General features: G+C 35.6%; 1 protein-coding gene across 1 annotated transcript in view; it reads left to right on the plus strand.

The window, feature by feature from the left end:
* WDR35 (WD repeat domain 35) overlaps positions 1–15,978 on the plus strand; it is a 33,425-nt gene extending 17,447 nt beyond the window's left edge. Inside the window, exons 14-27 of the mRNA XM_034432156.3 lie at positions 32–85; positions 946–1,055; positions 1,381–1,591; positions 2,325–2,405; positions 2,503–2,639; positions 3,062–3,265; positions 4,201–4,347; positions 4,676–4,808; positions 6,166–6,276; positions 11,027–11,191; positions 12,315–12,455; positions 13,466–13,622; positions 14,071–14,311; positions 15,806–15,978. Coding sequence (XP_034288047.2) covers positions 32–85; positions 946–1,055; positions 1,381–1,591; positions 2,325–2,405; positions 2,503–2,639; positions 3,062–3,265; positions 4,201–4,347; positions 4,676–4,808; positions 6,166–6,276; positions 11,027–11,191; positions 12,315–12,455; positions 13,466–13,622; positions 14,071–14,311; positions 15,806–15,959 — 2,046 coding nt within the window. The 3' untranslated portion in view covers positions 15,960–15,978. The remainder of the gene's footprint in view (positions 1–31; positions 86–945; positions 1,056–1,380; positions 1,592–2,324; positions 2,406–2,502; positions 2,640–3,061; positions 3,266–4,200; positions 4,348–4,675; positions 4,809–6,165; positions 6,277–11,026; positions 11,192–12,314; positions 12,456–13,465; positions 13,623–14,070; positions 14,312–15,805) is intronic.
* The last annotated feature ends 1,026 nt before the right edge of the window (positions 15,979–17,004 follow it).

Raw genomic sequence — 17,004 nt, forward strand, 5'->3', positions numbered from 1 at the left:
TATAACACTGTTATTATTTATATGGTTTCAGGGAACAAGGGATCCTATTTGTGCAATAACTGCATCGGATAAGACACTGGTTATTGTAAGTAATAGAAAAGTAATTTTGCTTTATTTTACAATATTTGTTCTTTGCTTTTCAAATATAACGGTTCTTAAAGCAGTTGAGAAGAGTAAAATTAGTTTAAAAGTAAATAGTGTATCTGGTCATGATGGATTTGAATTTATATATTGTACATATATTGTACAGTTTATATATTGTACAAACAGAATTGTACTAAGAATAGAGAAAAATTATAATGAAAAGTAATCTGCAACAATGCACACACAGAGTATAGTACTTGGTACTATAACAGTATTCTAATTAGTTTATTGGAAAATTGAAGGCCAAGTATTTCAGCCTAACCCCAGCAGGGATTACAACATTTTACATAAAAGTACAATGCAACCACATAAATGAAAAATTTTACACATTAAATATTTTTCTGGATGATAATTAAAATAACAGTTAAGAAATGTAGAATTAGAGCTATGCATCATTTGTATATAGATAAATTGACAGACAAAACTTAGGAGTGAAACACAATAATCCATTTCAGGGAGAAAATCTCCATAAGTATTTTGAATTTGTAGTTTAAGAATCAGGCTTATACCAAATGTAATAACAGTATTTTCTTAATTATGACTAAAAAAGCCGCTATAATCATTATATGTTTTGAAGGAGGAATGGTAGATGCGCAGGCAAAAAGACCTTCCATGTCAGTTTGTTAGGCTAACATATGCATGCGGGAATGCACCAATTATTCATTTAGCCAGTTATTAATTTAATCAGAATATTAATACAGATGTTTTTCCGAAATGTAGCAAACATTTATTAAATGACATAAGTGCCTCTAATGAGGAACTGTTTTGCTTCATAGTGCCTCACTATTTATTTTTGCCTAGGGAAGAGAATCTGGCACCATTCAGAGTTACAGGCTGCCCAATGTTGGTTTAATTCGAAAATATATCCTAAACTGTCGGCCCTACCAAATGTCTTTGAATTGCAAGTCTAGGTAAGAAAAGGTTTGTTATTAAAGTGATTCTCAATTTTTTAGTTACAGTTCTTATAAATCTGTTAAATGGGTCTTGAAGGATTGTAGATAATGTATTATACTGAAAACAGGATTTTAAAAGAAGTAAAGAACAACTATAATGGGAATGTCAAATTTGGTTTAAACAAATATTCCTATTCTCTATATTTGTATTACAGAGCAAACTTCAGTTTAAAATTCTTTTTGTTTTTGCTGAAGACTTATCCAGATAAAATGTTTGTTTTTAATTTAACACTGAAATATTAATCAAAAGTATTTTTCCCCTCTGCATGTGTTATGTTTGTAGTCGTCTAGCTATCATAGACATGTTAGGATTGCTGACTTTCTTTGACTTGGATACACGAGTAACTGATGGTTCAGGATGCCAAGGAGTCGGTGAACAACTCAAATTGGAACGCAGAGATGTCTGGGATATGAAATGGGCCAAAGATAATCCAGATTTGTTTGCCATGATGGAGAAAACAAGGATGTATGTGTTTAGAAACCTGGATCCTGAGGTAGAGTAACTAACAATAATGAAAAAAATATTAATTTAATTGTGATTGCTATCATCACTGCCTCTTTAAATTTCAGAAAGAAAATAAGTAAAGGTCATTTAACTAAAATGCTAAAAGTTCCTTGAATAATCATTTTCAAAGAGTTGTTCCTCTTTTGATTTTTGCCACTACCACCACTTCCTTGCCCCTCCATCTAACCATTTATGAAGTGATAATTGAATTAACCATTCATTTATTGGGCATAAAAATCCAGAACAATAGCAACATTTGGTTTAGCATGGTTTAACTTTAAAGATAGGTTATCATTTTAGAAGGTTACAAGTAAAATATAAAGATTATTTCTCTGAGGGTTTTTTTTTTTTACCCTAACCATGTGGTAAGAAATAATTAACTTGTCTTCACATCTTTTGGCTATCACCAATTGAATATCTTCCGATTGTCTGAATTATCTTTGAAATCATCTTTGATTACCCTTCAGAACAATTACAGTCATGTCTGTTTTAATTGATACTTTTTATTCTCAGTCTCCTAATTGATTAAAAAGTTTCAAGTATTTGGGGAGGGGGGTTGTACCTATGGTGTTCAACCCCTTGAGCATTGTAATTGCATGTGTAGAAACTATAATAGCATGGGTAAAAATCTTATTAAGCAGGATTCAAAGAGACTTTGTATAGCACTTCCAAAATGCATTTAAGTTTTTCTTTTACCATTAATTACCTTTATATATTCCAAGGAGCCCATTCAAACTTCTGGATATATTTGCAACTTTGAAGATTTAGAAATCAAATCTGTCTTATTGGATGAAATATTAAAGGTAAATTTAAAAAAATGTTTTTAATAAAAGAAAATGCCAGAGGCAAAAAAATAGCTTGATTGGAAATGAGTAAGAGTTTTTTTTTCTATTTAAATAGAATCCTGAACACCCTAATAAGGACTGCATAATACATTTTGATACTAGATCACTACGAGATGCACAGGCAATTGTTAAAGAGGCAGGGATTGCAGAATCTTCTCAGTTCATTGAAGAAAATTCACATCCAAGACTTTGGTAAAAATCTGTTTCCATTTTTTTTCCTAAAGTGTTTATGTATTATCAGTATAATGATTCATAATGGTAGCTAGTCCCTAAAGATAGGAGGGATCCTTTTAGAAAGTGGCAATGGCTTGTGCTCTTCCCTGTCACCTTCCTATTGACTTCCTGGGGAAGCCAGCAGAGAAGTTTGCGAAAGATTATCACGGGGCATTTACCAAATGGTTGTAAGTGTGAATGCATTGCCAAGTGCCCAGATTTAATCACATGACAATGGGGCATTCTAATGGCCATAAGGTTGGGGACTGGTTCATAAATCTTTTTGTTCAGCACCATCATAACTTTGAACAGTCACTGAACAAATGTTCATAAGTCAAGGACTCTGTATTCCAAATAAAGGTGATATCTATGTAGATATAAAATATGTGTACTTTATACAGGCGTCTACTGGCTGAAACAGCTCTCCAGAAACTTGATCTTCACACTGCTGAGCAAGCTTTTGTACGTTATAAAAATTACCAGGGTATTAAGTTTGTAAAACGCCTTCACAATCTCCAGAGCGAAGCACTTAGGCAAGCTGAAGTGGCAGTTTATTTTGGAAAATTTGAAGAAGCTGAAAGAATGTATTTGGACATGGATAGAAGGTAATTGCTCTAGATAAATTTAATTAAGAGTAAAAAAAAAAAAAATCCCAAGTATATAATAGTATTTGATGGAGAGAAGACATGCTTTTAAACTGATTAATTTTAAAGTGTGAGTGCATACATAAATTACATTTCCCAAACTGGACTCCTTAGAAAGACTAACAACATGAAGCATGAAGAAGGATTACAGAAAGGTCAAAATGGCCAATTTAAATTTGCAGCATTCAAATTATTTGCTTGACATGAAGTTGTTTTCAGAGGTGTCCAGAGATGTCTAAATAACAAAAGCAGCTTTGTGTTGTTTCTCCCTTCAGGCTCTGCCCCTTTTATACATGTGTGTGACATTTTGACTCATGTATAGAACAGATGGAGTTGTGGTACAACAACATGAATGCTGCTATTGTCACTTACCCCCTCCCCGCCACCCATTGATTATCATCTTTGTTATTAAAACTGAATATTTTGCATAGCTTTGACATAGCTTCACAAAATTCAGAGCATTTCTGATCATGATCCAATAATTTCTAAAGCTGGTTTATGTAAAACAGACCATTGTTACTGCAAATGATGCCAAAGCAAAGGAGATGAGATCTTGATTGTCCACTGAGATGAGATTTAAAATAATATTGTCTTCATTTGCTACCCTTTTTTCCCCATTCAGTCCTGTCTGATTCTTGGAAACTGCCTAGACAAGTCGCTGAAATTTTCTTGACAAGGTTTTTCAGAAGTTGTTTGCCCTTGCCTCCTTCTTAGGGCTGAAAGAAAGTGACTGGCCCAAGGTCACCCAACAAGCTTTGTGCCTAAGGTGGGACTAGAATTCACGGTCTCCTGATTTCTAGTCTGATGCCCTAACAGCTGATGTCCTAATGGCTACAACTAAGAATAAATGGCATTGGTTTTGTTTTGCTAAAGTTGTCTACTTGTCACATTTACAGAGATCTTGCAGTTGACTTACGAATGAAACTAGGCAATGGGTTTCGAGTAGTGCAGCTGTTGCAAACAGGCTCAGGCCATGGAGATGATAGCCTCCTTGAACAGGCACACAATGAAATTGGAGAGTACTTCGCTGATAGACAGAAATGGTATGCTTGTAACTTCCAGTTGTAACCAATTGTGATTGCGACTGACTTTTTTGGTTTTGCAAAGCCAAAATGGAATAGTTCCACGTACTTCTCTGATTGTAATTTTAATTAAATTGTTTGCAGGAAAATAGAGCATTTTTCTTTTGAGAAACTGAAGTATAAAATGACTCTAGTGCAAAATCTGTTAAAATTCTGTTACAGAATTATAAATAACTAGACATTTTTTTCTGAAATCATGCCTTTGCTTGATTACACCTTGAATATTCATTATACATTTAACAATATTCACAAACCATCAGCCATTTCCCTTTTTTTTTCACCATTGTAGGGCAAATGCAGTTCCCTACTTTGTACAAGGTAGAAACCATGAGCGTTTAGCTGAATGTTATTATATGCTGGAAGACTATCAAGCATTAGAAAATTTGGCTAACTCCCTTCCGGAAAATAACAAGTTGCTTCCAGTAAGTATAAAAACCAGCTTCCTGGGATTAGTTATTGTAAACTGCTTATCTTGAATGAAATCGATTAAGAGCCATAATAGCTCAGTGGTTAGAATGAAGTATTGCAAGCTAATTCTACCATAGCTAGAAGTTCAATCCTGACAGGCTTAAGGTTGACTCAGCCTTCCATACTTCCAAGGTCAATTAAATGAGGACCCAGATTGTTGGGGGGCAATATGCTGTCTCTGTAAACCACTTAGAGAGGACTATAAAGCACTGGGAAGCGGTATATAAGTCTAAATGCTATTGTGAAGTTCTGGGAGAATTGTTTCTGGTTACATATGCTTAGGACTATATTCTGTATTTTATTGATTTGAGCAAGATTTTTTATCTAAAAAAATAAATCCTTACTTCTCCTACCAGTAGCCTGATTCTACTGAGGGTAACAATACTGAAGAAATAAATGGAAAGTTTAAAAACCAGGTTGTTCCTCATGTTGAAAGGGAAATCTAATAAAAAATATAATGCCATCCAATAAAACTTAAAAACGATATTGTTGTCAGAGTTTGTTGCAAAAATCAAATCCAGAAAGCACACACAGGCAGACTGATGCAGCAGGATTCATTAACTTCTTTATATACATAATAATACATGAAGTCAATTTACAATATCAATAGCAGATTTCTTTCAACCTGGTAGCAGTTACAAGCAAAACACAAGCAGAGCAGAGCAGACTAGTTTCAGTTCAGAGTTCAGAGCACACAAGCCCAGACTTGTTTAGTTCTCAGCACAGAATCAGACTCAGATCTTAAACTGCAGAGCTTAAAGCAGCAGCCACGCCCAGACTTCTTACTTAAATTTCTGTTTCTAAACAGTCCCCATTGGCTGATTTAGTTGCTATGCCTATTCATTGGCTGACCTTGTTGCCATGTCTCCATTCCAGTTCATGAATATTCTGACAATTTTTTGTCATATATGACCTTCAGAACAAAAATAACATCAGTCATACTCTTAACACATTTTTAAGATCGAATACCCAAAGGGGCTGTGGTTATGAAATTGCTCTCTGTACATAATAAAGCAAAAGCAAAACAGCACAGGTTATACTTTAAATTTATAAAACTTGATATATTTATGTTAACTTGATATACTTCTATAAGTATATCAAAAATATAAAGAATAAAATACCAGAAACGATGGAAATAATTATTCTCCTGATTAATCTTGGTTACTAGAATATCACATTTTGTATTTCTTTCATCCCAAATGAGTTTCTTTGCTGGCACCTGCCATATTCAATTTGTTAGAAATTAAGGAGTTTTGATATCGTATGATGCTACTCTTCTAGAATGTAACAATACCTTTCCATATCTTTTAGGATATAAGCCATAAATTTGTTACTGTGGGAATGTGTGAACAAGCTGTCGCTGCCTTTCTGAAATGTAACAGACCAAAGGATGCAGTGGATGTCTGTGTAAATCTCAACCAGGTAAAAATATAAGTATAATATAGGAGACATTGTTTGGGGGAGCTTGTCCATATTAATTTAATGGTTGATTTCAACATAGCTTCCCTTGCAGCTTCAACTGGCAGATAAGAGATTGAATATATAAGAGAATATAACAACCTAGGGATTTATGTGTCTTCATATTTTGTGTCTCTAATGGCCAAATCAGAAATGACATGAGAAATATATAATCAGTTCTCTTACTGTCTAAAAGCATGTTTGGAAACACGGGGACCAGTTTGAGAAGCTTAAAAGATTTTTTTCATGGGCCAATCCCCAAATATCAAACATACACTCCATCTATTTTTCAGGGGAATACACAGGTTCTCAAACAATTAACACTGGTGGAAATTAATTCTCTTCCATGGTTCCATTCAAAAGTTCTTGCACAACTAATTTTAGAAACATAATGGAGGTCCAATCTAGGTATCTTTTGTCTCACATAGTTTGGCTACTTGTTTAAAATATGTTGTTGTGGGTAAGGAGAAAAGATACTGCAGCTAAACTAGGGAAGGGTAATCCATGGATATGCAACCTCGTGCCTCCATCCCATTTGCAGTCTCAAAAACACCATCTGAATCAGTGGGAACAAAATATTTGATCAACCCATTTTTGTGGAGGTTGGAAGAATATAAAGGAAAAAGGACCCATTTTGCTGTCTAAGTAACCCTAAACTTGGGCTCCCCCCCCCCAAGTTTGGTGGTGAATGCTAAGGGACAAAATGTTTAAAGAACCAATTTCACCTCTTAAAAACTCTTAATCTCCCTAAATGACAAAACAGTTGAAATTTAATTATTGTATCAACTATATCCCTGCTTTCCTGTATGACAAAAAATATTACCTTCAAAAGTAAGTACTACAGCATATACTATAATGGTAGATGAATAGACAAATATTAAAAAATGGTGATTACAGCTGTAGCTGGAATTACATTGTTAGTTAGGAAAGAGATTAATGCAGTAGCAACACAAGTATATATTGATTCTCATGGGCATTTTATTATTATTAAACTTCTTCAAGCAGCCCATTTCTCTCCTTTTGAGAATCTCAATTACTTTATCCAACCATAGCCGTGTTGCTTTTTCATTTCCTTTCAACTCATTCTCTCCTCTGTATATTTATTTTGTAATTCAATCTTCCTTCATTCTCGCTATATGCTAGACCATCTTAATGTATTTGTTTTGTACTGGGGACTCTCTTTCTCTCCCTCCCCCCCCCCGCCCCTCTCTCTCTCTCTCACACACACACACACCACACACAATAGACACTCTCTTTCACTCTGGGTCTGTTTTCCTCAAGTTTATTACACCCACTATTCTCTTTTGTTTTATAACACACAGTTGTGATGCACCCCACAGTCACTACTTTCACTACTTACTGTTACGTTTTTCCTACCTTACCAAATTCTGATTTTCACATAAAACAATGGAGAGAAGCAGGCTGTTACGCACAACCTTTTCCCCTCCTTCTGATAAACATTCTTTCTACAGGCATTTAGTAAACATTCTGCTAAAGTACACAAATTAATTCATGTACAGGTGATCCTTGGATTATTTCCATTCGCTCAGCAACTGTTCAAAATTATGATGGTGTTCAACTAGGGAGATTTACTAGTCCTCAAAGTTCTGGTTGCCGTAGCATCCCTACGACATGATTAAAAGCTGAGTGTCAATTTCCATCATTCCAACTTCCCACAAGCAAATTCAGTGGTGAAGCCAGCAGGAAGTTGGAAGTCATGGTCATGTGTATTCCTTACCTAATGACAACAATTGGAACTGCAAGAACTGCTATTACTAAACAATAGTCATGTGACATTGTGCTTTATGGCCAGTTTATTTAGCAATTCCAGTCCCAATTGCTGTTGTAATCCGGGGACTACCTAACCTCTATTTTTGCCATTGATATGTTTTATAAAGGCTAAAGCAGGGGTGAAATCTAGCAGGTTCTGACAGGTTCTGGAGAACCAGTAGCGGAAATTTTGAGTAGTTCAAAGAATCGGCAAATACCATCTCTGGCTAGCTCCAGAGTGGGGTGGGAATGGAGATTTTGCAGTATCCTTCCCCTGCTACACCCACAAAGCCACACCACACCCACAAAGCCATGCCCACAGAACCGGTAGTAAAAAAAATTGGATTTCACCACTGGGCTAAAGCCTTTGATTGTATGGATCACAACAAATTGTGGCAAGTTCTTAAAGAGATGGGAGTACCAGACCATCTTATTTGTCTCTCGAGAAACCTGTATGCAGGTCAAGAAGCAACAGAGAGAACTGGACATGGAACAACTGATTGGTTCAAAATTGGGAAAGGAGTCCGGCAAGGCTGTATATTGTCGCCCTGCCTACATATATGCAGAGCACATAATGAGAAAGGCGGGACTAGATGAATCAAAACTTGGAATTAAGATTGCCAGGAGAAATATCAACAACCTCAGATACGCAGATGATACTACTCTAATGGCAGAAAGTGAAGAGGAACTAAAGAGCCTCTTGATGTGGGTGAAGAAGGAGAGTGCAAAAGTTGGCTTGAAATTCAACATTAAGAAAACTCAGATCATGGCATCCGGCCGTCTCAATTCCTAGCAAATAGATGGGGAAGAAATGGAGGTAGTGACAGATTTTATTTTCCTGGGCTCCAAGATCACCGCAGAAGGGGACTGCAGCAAAGAAATTAAAAGATGCTTGCTCCTGGGGAGGAAAACTATGGCAAATCTAGATAATTTACTAAAAAGCAGAGACATCATCCTGCCAACAAAAGTGTGTATAGTCAAGGCTATGGTTTTTCCAGTTGCAATATATGGCTGTGAAAGTTGGACTATAAGAAAGGCTGAGCGCCAAAGAATTGAGGCCTTTGAACTATGGTGCTGGAGAAGACTCTTGCGAGTCCCTTGGACTCCTTCCTCTAGGACTGACTCAAACCAGTCAGTCCTAGAGGAAGGAGATCAATCCTGACTGCTCTTTAGAAGGCCAGATCCTGAAGATGAAACTCAAATACTTTGGCCACCTAATGAGAAGGAAGAACTCACTAGAGAAGAGCTTAATGCTAGGAAAGATTGAAGGCAAAAGAAGAAGGGGATGCCAGAGAATGAGGTGGCTGGATGGAGTCCCTGAAGCAGTAGGCGTGAGCTTAAATGGACTCCAGAGGATGGTAGAGGACAGGAAGGCCTGGAGGAACGTTGTCCATGGGGTTGCAATGGGTTGGACACGACTTCGCAACTAACAACAACAAATGTTTTATAATTGGTCACTCCATTTTCCTGTCAGACTAAAAGTTAATTTTCAAATCTATACTCTTCATTGCATCTTACATTTGACTAACAACATGGCATTATTTGCATTCAATATGTATATTCATGTCCCTGACAAATATATCTTTAATATTACCATAATCATTTATTAAACATTTATACATAAATGCATTTAACTATTGAAGAAATATCACACATATTTGTCTTATTTTCTGCTCCAAGTTGAGCCATTCCTTAGGCTTTCCACATGTATAAGAGTAGTGCAGTAGTATACTATAGTACTCTTAATCAGTCAGTAAGGAACTACCAGTCTATATTCTCACAAAACATTCTGTAATAAAAGCCTATTCTGTTTATCGTGTTTTCTCTAATCCAATAATAAATGTACAATAAACTTAATTTCAATAGAAGAGAATATCTGTAGCTCATGGTTTAGTAATGGAGTCCATGTAACAAACTCAGATAACACTAAGGCCTGCAAAATTTCGTTTTCACCATCATCCATCTTTCTATGATTTCAATTGTTATTTTTGAGGTTTTAAATTAAAAACTCAGTTTTAGCTCCAGTGATACAAATAGTGAATTACAGTCCTCAAATTATGACTGCAACTGAGATTTGCAGTCATAATGGGACTGCAACTCTGGAATTTCAGTCATAAATTGTGATAGTCATAAGTGGAGGGATCCACATCATCGGGGCCAATTTTACAGCTGTTCTTATAATGGTTGTTAAGCAAATCACACAGTAAGTCTGAATCCATTCTCTCAGATGGGCACTTTTTTGTCAGAAACCAGCAAAAAACTTTACAAATTATGGTCATGTGACTATGGGACTCCAGTCATAAATGTGAGCCAGCTGCCAAGTACCCAAAATGTGATGATGTGACTGTGTGTGTGTGTGTGTGATTTTTTATGATGGCTGGAAGTGCTTTACAGTCGCAAAGCACCCTTTTCAAGGCTGTCGTAACTCCAAATGGTTGTTAAATCGAGGACTACCTATATGCTACTTAAACTGTCACCTTATCACAAAAGGCAGATTTTTCCATTTAAAATACCATTTAGTAAATCTTGTAATTCCATGACATCTAATTATCTTAAGAAGCATGTAAAAGGACATAACAATAATTTTAAGTCTTATAGGTTGACTCAGCCTTCCATTCTTCCGAAGTGGGTAAAATGAGGACCTGGATTGTTGGGGGCAGTAGGCTGACTCTGTAATCTGCTTAGAGAGGGCTATACAGTACTGTGAATATAACTCTTAAGCGCTATTCCATAGAACATGTTTATTTAGCCTTACTTTCCCACAATTCTGAGAACTGTGCCACAAGATTGCAGCCCTAATATATCCCTACAAAATGAAATGTACCCATGACCTAGTAATCCTAAAGTCCCCTAGATTACTTTCTCTGATAAAAGAGTACATTTATTTAAGACTTGTTCTAAATTTAGATTTGCATTGATTAATGGTTGTTGCTTTTTCTTCTAGTGGAGTAAAGCTGTTGAACTAGCTAAGGAACACAACATGAAAGAGATTGGTTCTCTTCTTGCTAGATATGCGTCTCAGTTATTGGAAAAGAATAAACCTCTTGATGCCGTTGAACTATATCGTAAAGCCAATTATTTCTTTGATGCTGCGAAACTTATGTTCAAGGTACTATCGTTAAGGGATATCTGGACAAAAAAGAGAGAAATGGAGTAAACAGTGATGTTTTAAAAATATCTCATGGAATAGATTCTTCTTTTTCTGCTGCAGAACATTTAGGACAGGTTTTGGCAGATAGAAAAGTGTATTACGGAGCATAGCTTGATTTTAACTATTTAAGAAATTAACAGTTTTTATTCATGGTAGATTTTTCAATTTGCCATTGATGCTTTTATTATTAGTCTTACTACCTGTGTTTCCCCGAAAATAAAACCCTGTCTTATATTTTTTTTGACCCCGAAATAAGCGCTTGGCCTTATTTTCAGGGAGATCTTATTATTTTGGGGCACGTGGAGCAAGATGGGGCTCTTTTTGCCGTCTTACCTGATTTCCAACTCTGCGTTTAAATATTTTCAGGGAGGGCTTATATTCGGGGGGAGGCTTATTTTAGCACATGTGCTCAAAAGCCCGATTAGACTTATTATCAGGGGATGTCTTATTTTCGGGGAAACAGGGTATATATTTTATCTATTAAAGCCTTTACAGGCTTAAAAGAGATTTGGTGCATGTATTTAACATCTATCGGTTTGTTCAGCAATAGTTTTATTAAATTAGAAGCTGCTTTTACAGCTTGTTTTTTTCTATATTTTTCTGAGTCACCAGGCCATGAGCATGAAGACTAACCATGTGTGGTATTTTTGACAGTTTTTTGGATGAAGGTTTATGAATATACCTTTAACGTTGTATGCCTGTGATATTAAACTTGATTCAATTTACTTTTTATATACAAATTAACATTTGGCTCCTAACTAAAAAAAAAAGTACAGATGTTTTTCACTCTGTCCAAAGACACCCATATTATGCCTATTTTTCCATTCTGCAACAGTGTTTGTTATGGGTCATATTCAGCTTAAGAAGAATGCAAAAAAGACTTATTAAGCAATCTTTTGCTTCCAGGCAAGAGAGAAAATTGTTAAGAGGAAAACAGTTTGGAGTATTGTCAGTTTTTCACAAATGTCTGCGTAGGATACTTTCAGATATTTACTGTGCAAAATACTTCCATAGTCTTAGTTGTGTATATGGCACTGTAACTAGAAAATAAATCTAATTTGTAATGTTTGCCTTTTTAAAGATTGCAGATGAAGAGGCTAGAAAGAGAACCAAACCTTTACGGGTTAAAAAGCTATATGTCATGTCGGCTTTACTTGTTGAACAATACCATGAACAAATAAAAAATTCGCACAGAGAAAAAGTCAAAGGAAAGACTTCAGAGGTAATATTTCAGAAAACTTCATCATCTCTGGTGTGAGTGCAAGGAACACCTATCAGAATAGAGCTGTGAAGTATTTCCATAACATGACAACTCACATTTCCTATCAATATTATCCAAAAATATTTAGAACACCCTTTGGAAAAATGGTTTTACAAATGCATCAAGTCAAAGTTATATGTCAAAATAGGATAGATTCCTCACCATAAGCATTTTGGAGTGAGAATCTGCAAGATGGTGGACACAACATTACGGACCATGCCCTGTCCCTTTTTTGCATGTTTGTGATAATTGATGCACAATCAAAACACTTACTCCATGCTCACCATCTTGCAGAAGCCACTGCTGCTCCTCATGCAGTTTTCCTTTGTTTACATCTTCCATAAAAAAAAGGGAAATCGTGGAACGTCTAATGACACTTCTCCCTTAAGAAAAATTCTAATTAGTAGGAGGAAAACCTTGGGTGAAACAGCTTCTTGTTCCCTTTTATTGACATTTGATTGTATAGAATGTGGCCTCCCCCTTCTGAAATGAATAGATTCTGTGCATCGGACCCAAGTAAAGAGCTGTAGTGGCACAGTGGTTACAGTGCAGGCTACTTCTGCTGACTGACAGCAGTTTGGCAGTTTGATTCTCACCAGCTGCAGGTTGACTCAGCCTTCCATCTTCCCGAGGTGGGTAAAATGAGGACCCAGATTGTTGGAGGCAATATGCTGACTCTCTAAACTGCCTAGAGAGGGCTGTACAGCACTGTGAAGCGGTATTTAAGTCTAAGTGCTATTGCTATTGCTAATTATGTTTGTTTTTTATGATGAATGTGTAATTTAAGATATAAGCATGGGCTTACTTCCCTTTAAAAGCTTTTCCTGTTTATACTTTGCTGCCGTACAACCTAACATTGTTATATATCATGAATTGCATTATTACAATGCATGAAATGCACGCTAACTTTAATGTAAATAATAGGCATGCTATCGCTTGTTTACTTTCGTTTATTACATCTTTTATGCCAGGCTACTTCAGCCCTAGCTGGCTTGCTAGAAGAAGATGTTCTTTCCACAGACAGTCGCCTGATCGATAATGCTTGGCGAGGAGCTGAGGCTTACCATTTTTTCATACTTGCCCAAAGGCAGCTGTATGAAGGTTATGTGGATACAGCAATGAAAACAGGTACAATGACGTCTTTCTTTTTCGCTTTGGATTCATGGGGAAAATTTTGCGTTACATATGCAGTCCTTAAGCAAATGTTTTCTATGTTGCTATTCTGTATATCTGGAGAAATTCTTTCCTCAAAAAAACCCCCTACTAAAATCACTAAAGATCTAAAACTCCTAGCCTGAATCATTTACGGCTATTGACTACTTAAGTAGTCAACAATTGTATTCTGGATGTTGAACATATTTCTTCCAGTTTTGGGATTTAGTATAGATCTTAAGAGTTCTCTTCTACGCAGATCTTTCTTGTTGCTTGTATTAAGCCACTTCATACTGTGGATCACAACAATTGGGTGCCAGCCAATGGTTTCAATGCATTAACATAGGAGTACTTATGTAACAAAACTGCTTATTTAATTTAATAGGTGGATATGTTCTGAATCTATTGCTTTCTACATTAACAGCTCTTCACTTGAGGGATTACGAAGACATTATTCCTGCAGTAGAAATCTATTCCCTATTGGCTCTTTGTGCGTGTGCTAACAGAGCATTTGGGACCTGTTCAAAAGCCTTCGTTAAACTGGAATCTTTAGAAAATCTTAATCCAGACCAGAAGCAACAATATGAAGAGCTTGCCCTGCAAATATTCACAAAACACTATCCTAAAGATAGCAAAAAGTCAGACTTGGATGGTCTTCTTGAAGAGTAAGCATGGTGCTCTTTCTTGTAATTACAATACAATATTCTGAGTTTGATGGAAATCAGTGGTGCAACAGAAAGAAATATTGTAGGTGATACATATTCCCTTTCCTTCAGAAGTTCTGTGTGTTCCCAAAGTCTATTTGGATTAAGGGAGAAAAACATAGGAGAAGGGAGAGAAGAGGATTCTCCCTTTGCAAAAGCCTTCATACAGTGTTGAAAAGTGTTCTTTATATAAGTTGGTCCTCATTTAGCAACAATTCACAGTTATGACAGGGATGAAAAAGTAACTTTGAGACCCAATCCTTTCGTTTACAACCTTTGCAGGTCTGTAAAGCAAAGGGAAACTGAAGTAAGTTCATAAACACAGTTTGAGTTTCACTTAGTAATCGCTTCCCTTACTGATTGAGGTGCCAGCCCCAATTATGGTTATTAAATGAGGACTATCTGCACATCTCATTTTTAATGTATTCTTTCATTTTTGAAATAGTGATGGGAAAAAAATGAAAAAAAGAACAAAATGCAAAAATAAAAATGCATACATATTTTTATAGTGAAGTAAAATACAACAAAGGAAAAAATACAATATATCATTTTATTTAGTTGTAAATAGTTACAATTCTATATATAATTTAATGCAATTATTCAAGTACTTATACATATATTTCTAATACCTGCTCTTTTAGTTTACTATATTTTGTATAAATGGGTTCTATGTTTTATTATACTTCATAGAAGTCTACATCTAGGCAGTCCATTTATAGGTGGTAGTTAAGTCCACAATCCATGGAGTAAAAGGGTCATATATTTACTTTTCCAATACTGCAATATTGGTCATTTGGCCATTGTAAGGGCATGGAAAATCCATTTAAGTTGTCCAGTTATTAAATTCCAAGTACTAGGTATGCAGTTCAAAAGAACATTATCATCTGAAAATTTTAGCTTTTGTCCCACAATCACATTTATACAGTCCACTAATTTCCCCCAAACATCCAATCAAAAGTGCTATGTATGTATATCCTAACGTTGCCCTATTCGGAAAATTAACACTAATTGTTGGCTTCCATTATTTAATGCTTGACAATAGATAAACATATGATACAGCTCCACATTTGGAAAACCAAATCCTCATTCATTCGTAATTGCACTTTCTGTAAAGATATTCTCAGAATTGAAGAACCCCATAGTAATTTTCTAAACAAAGAATTTATTTCCTGGAAATATTTGTCACATATATAAATGGGAATTCCTCTCAGAAGATAAATTAATCTAGGAATAATACTCATTTTGTGGGCATTCGTCTTACCTTGACACTGCAATTATTTTAAAAATAATTGTATTGCGATTCAAGCTTCTTCTTTTTTTAACCAGTCATATTTGTTGCATATTGATGAAATGTTTGTAATCCATATTTGTAATCTTAAATTTGAATGGATGGCTAATATAGTTCTATTAACATTGACATCTTATGATACTGTTTTTCTTCCTTGTGTTTTATAGGGGAGAAGGAAAGCTTCCAACATGTGTTGCTACAGGAAGGCCCATCACAGAATATCAGTTTTGGATGTGCAATAAATGTAAGCACTGTGTCCAAGCTCAAGAAATCAGCAACTATAACTTCTGCCCACTCTGCCACAGTTCGGTGGCCTATTAAATTATGCAGGTGAAAGCAACCATCTGTGTCCATTAATGAAAGTATTTGCTCCTGGTGGAACTGGAATGGGGAGAATTCCCCTCAGAATAGCTTTTGTTACATCCTCAAAAGTTGTCCCAGGGGACCTAAACTTTGGGAAGCAAGGGACAATACAGGGGGAAAGGAAGAAGGAAAAAGAAATGGATCCTGATGTGTCTTTATGCATTAATTAGAAATATACATGGTCTGAAATACCGAAGGGAGCTACAAAGAAAAATAATCACCCACGCAAGAGCAATTATATCCATCCACTCTTATTTAAAAAAAATTAATTTGAATCCAGCTTTAAAATAGCCAACCAGGGAAGGTTTTTTTTTTTTTAAGTATCCTTAAAATAAGAATTTGATATAAACAAATATTTGCTTTCTTAATTTATTCTTTGCAGGGCTTTGCCTTTGCAATATTTCTTTGCATGAGTCATATTCTATATGTGGAGCATTTTTTGAAAGATTGCGGGAAAGGTAGAGACAAATTTTAGTGGGAAAGGACTACTGTTAATAGTTTTGACCGAACAGCAAAAGTCATGATCACTTTTTTCACTGAAGTGCAGAATAATATATATATAAAATAAATATAGGTATGTCACTTCTTCAGCTCTTCACTGAAAAGATATCAGTTTAGTTTACATTTTTTAAATATGGGTATAAATAAAGACAAATAAAATGCATGGGTTGGTTATTGCCAACACTTGAAGCACTATCAAAATATTAGTCTCTTTGATCAGCTGTTTAGGCATTGATGGCAGAAGTCCAAGCCTTCTGAAATAGCTTACATTTTACATACAGGGTTCTCGGTCAAATTCAAGGCATGGCCTCTTCTGTGAAAAGTCTGGGAGAGATCTATAACAAGAGGAAATGCTTGATTCAGAATATTTAAAGCCTATTAGCCCTTTTGCTCTCTTTTTCCTGCTCTGACCTTCCTTTAACACTTTGCCTTTTTCATAACATTATCTCCAAAAGCAGCAAAGAATGTTGCAACATTAAGTATTGGAGTAAAACAGCATAGC

Source organism: Pantherophis guttatus, chromosome 1, assembly GCF_059756535.1.
Source record: "Pantherophis guttatus breed Tessera chromosome 1, ASM5975653v1, whole genome shotgun sequence".
In the NCBI taxonomy this organism is placed as follows: Eukaryota; Metazoa; Chordata; class Lepidosauria; order Squamata; family Colubridae; genus Pantherophis; species Pantherophis guttatus.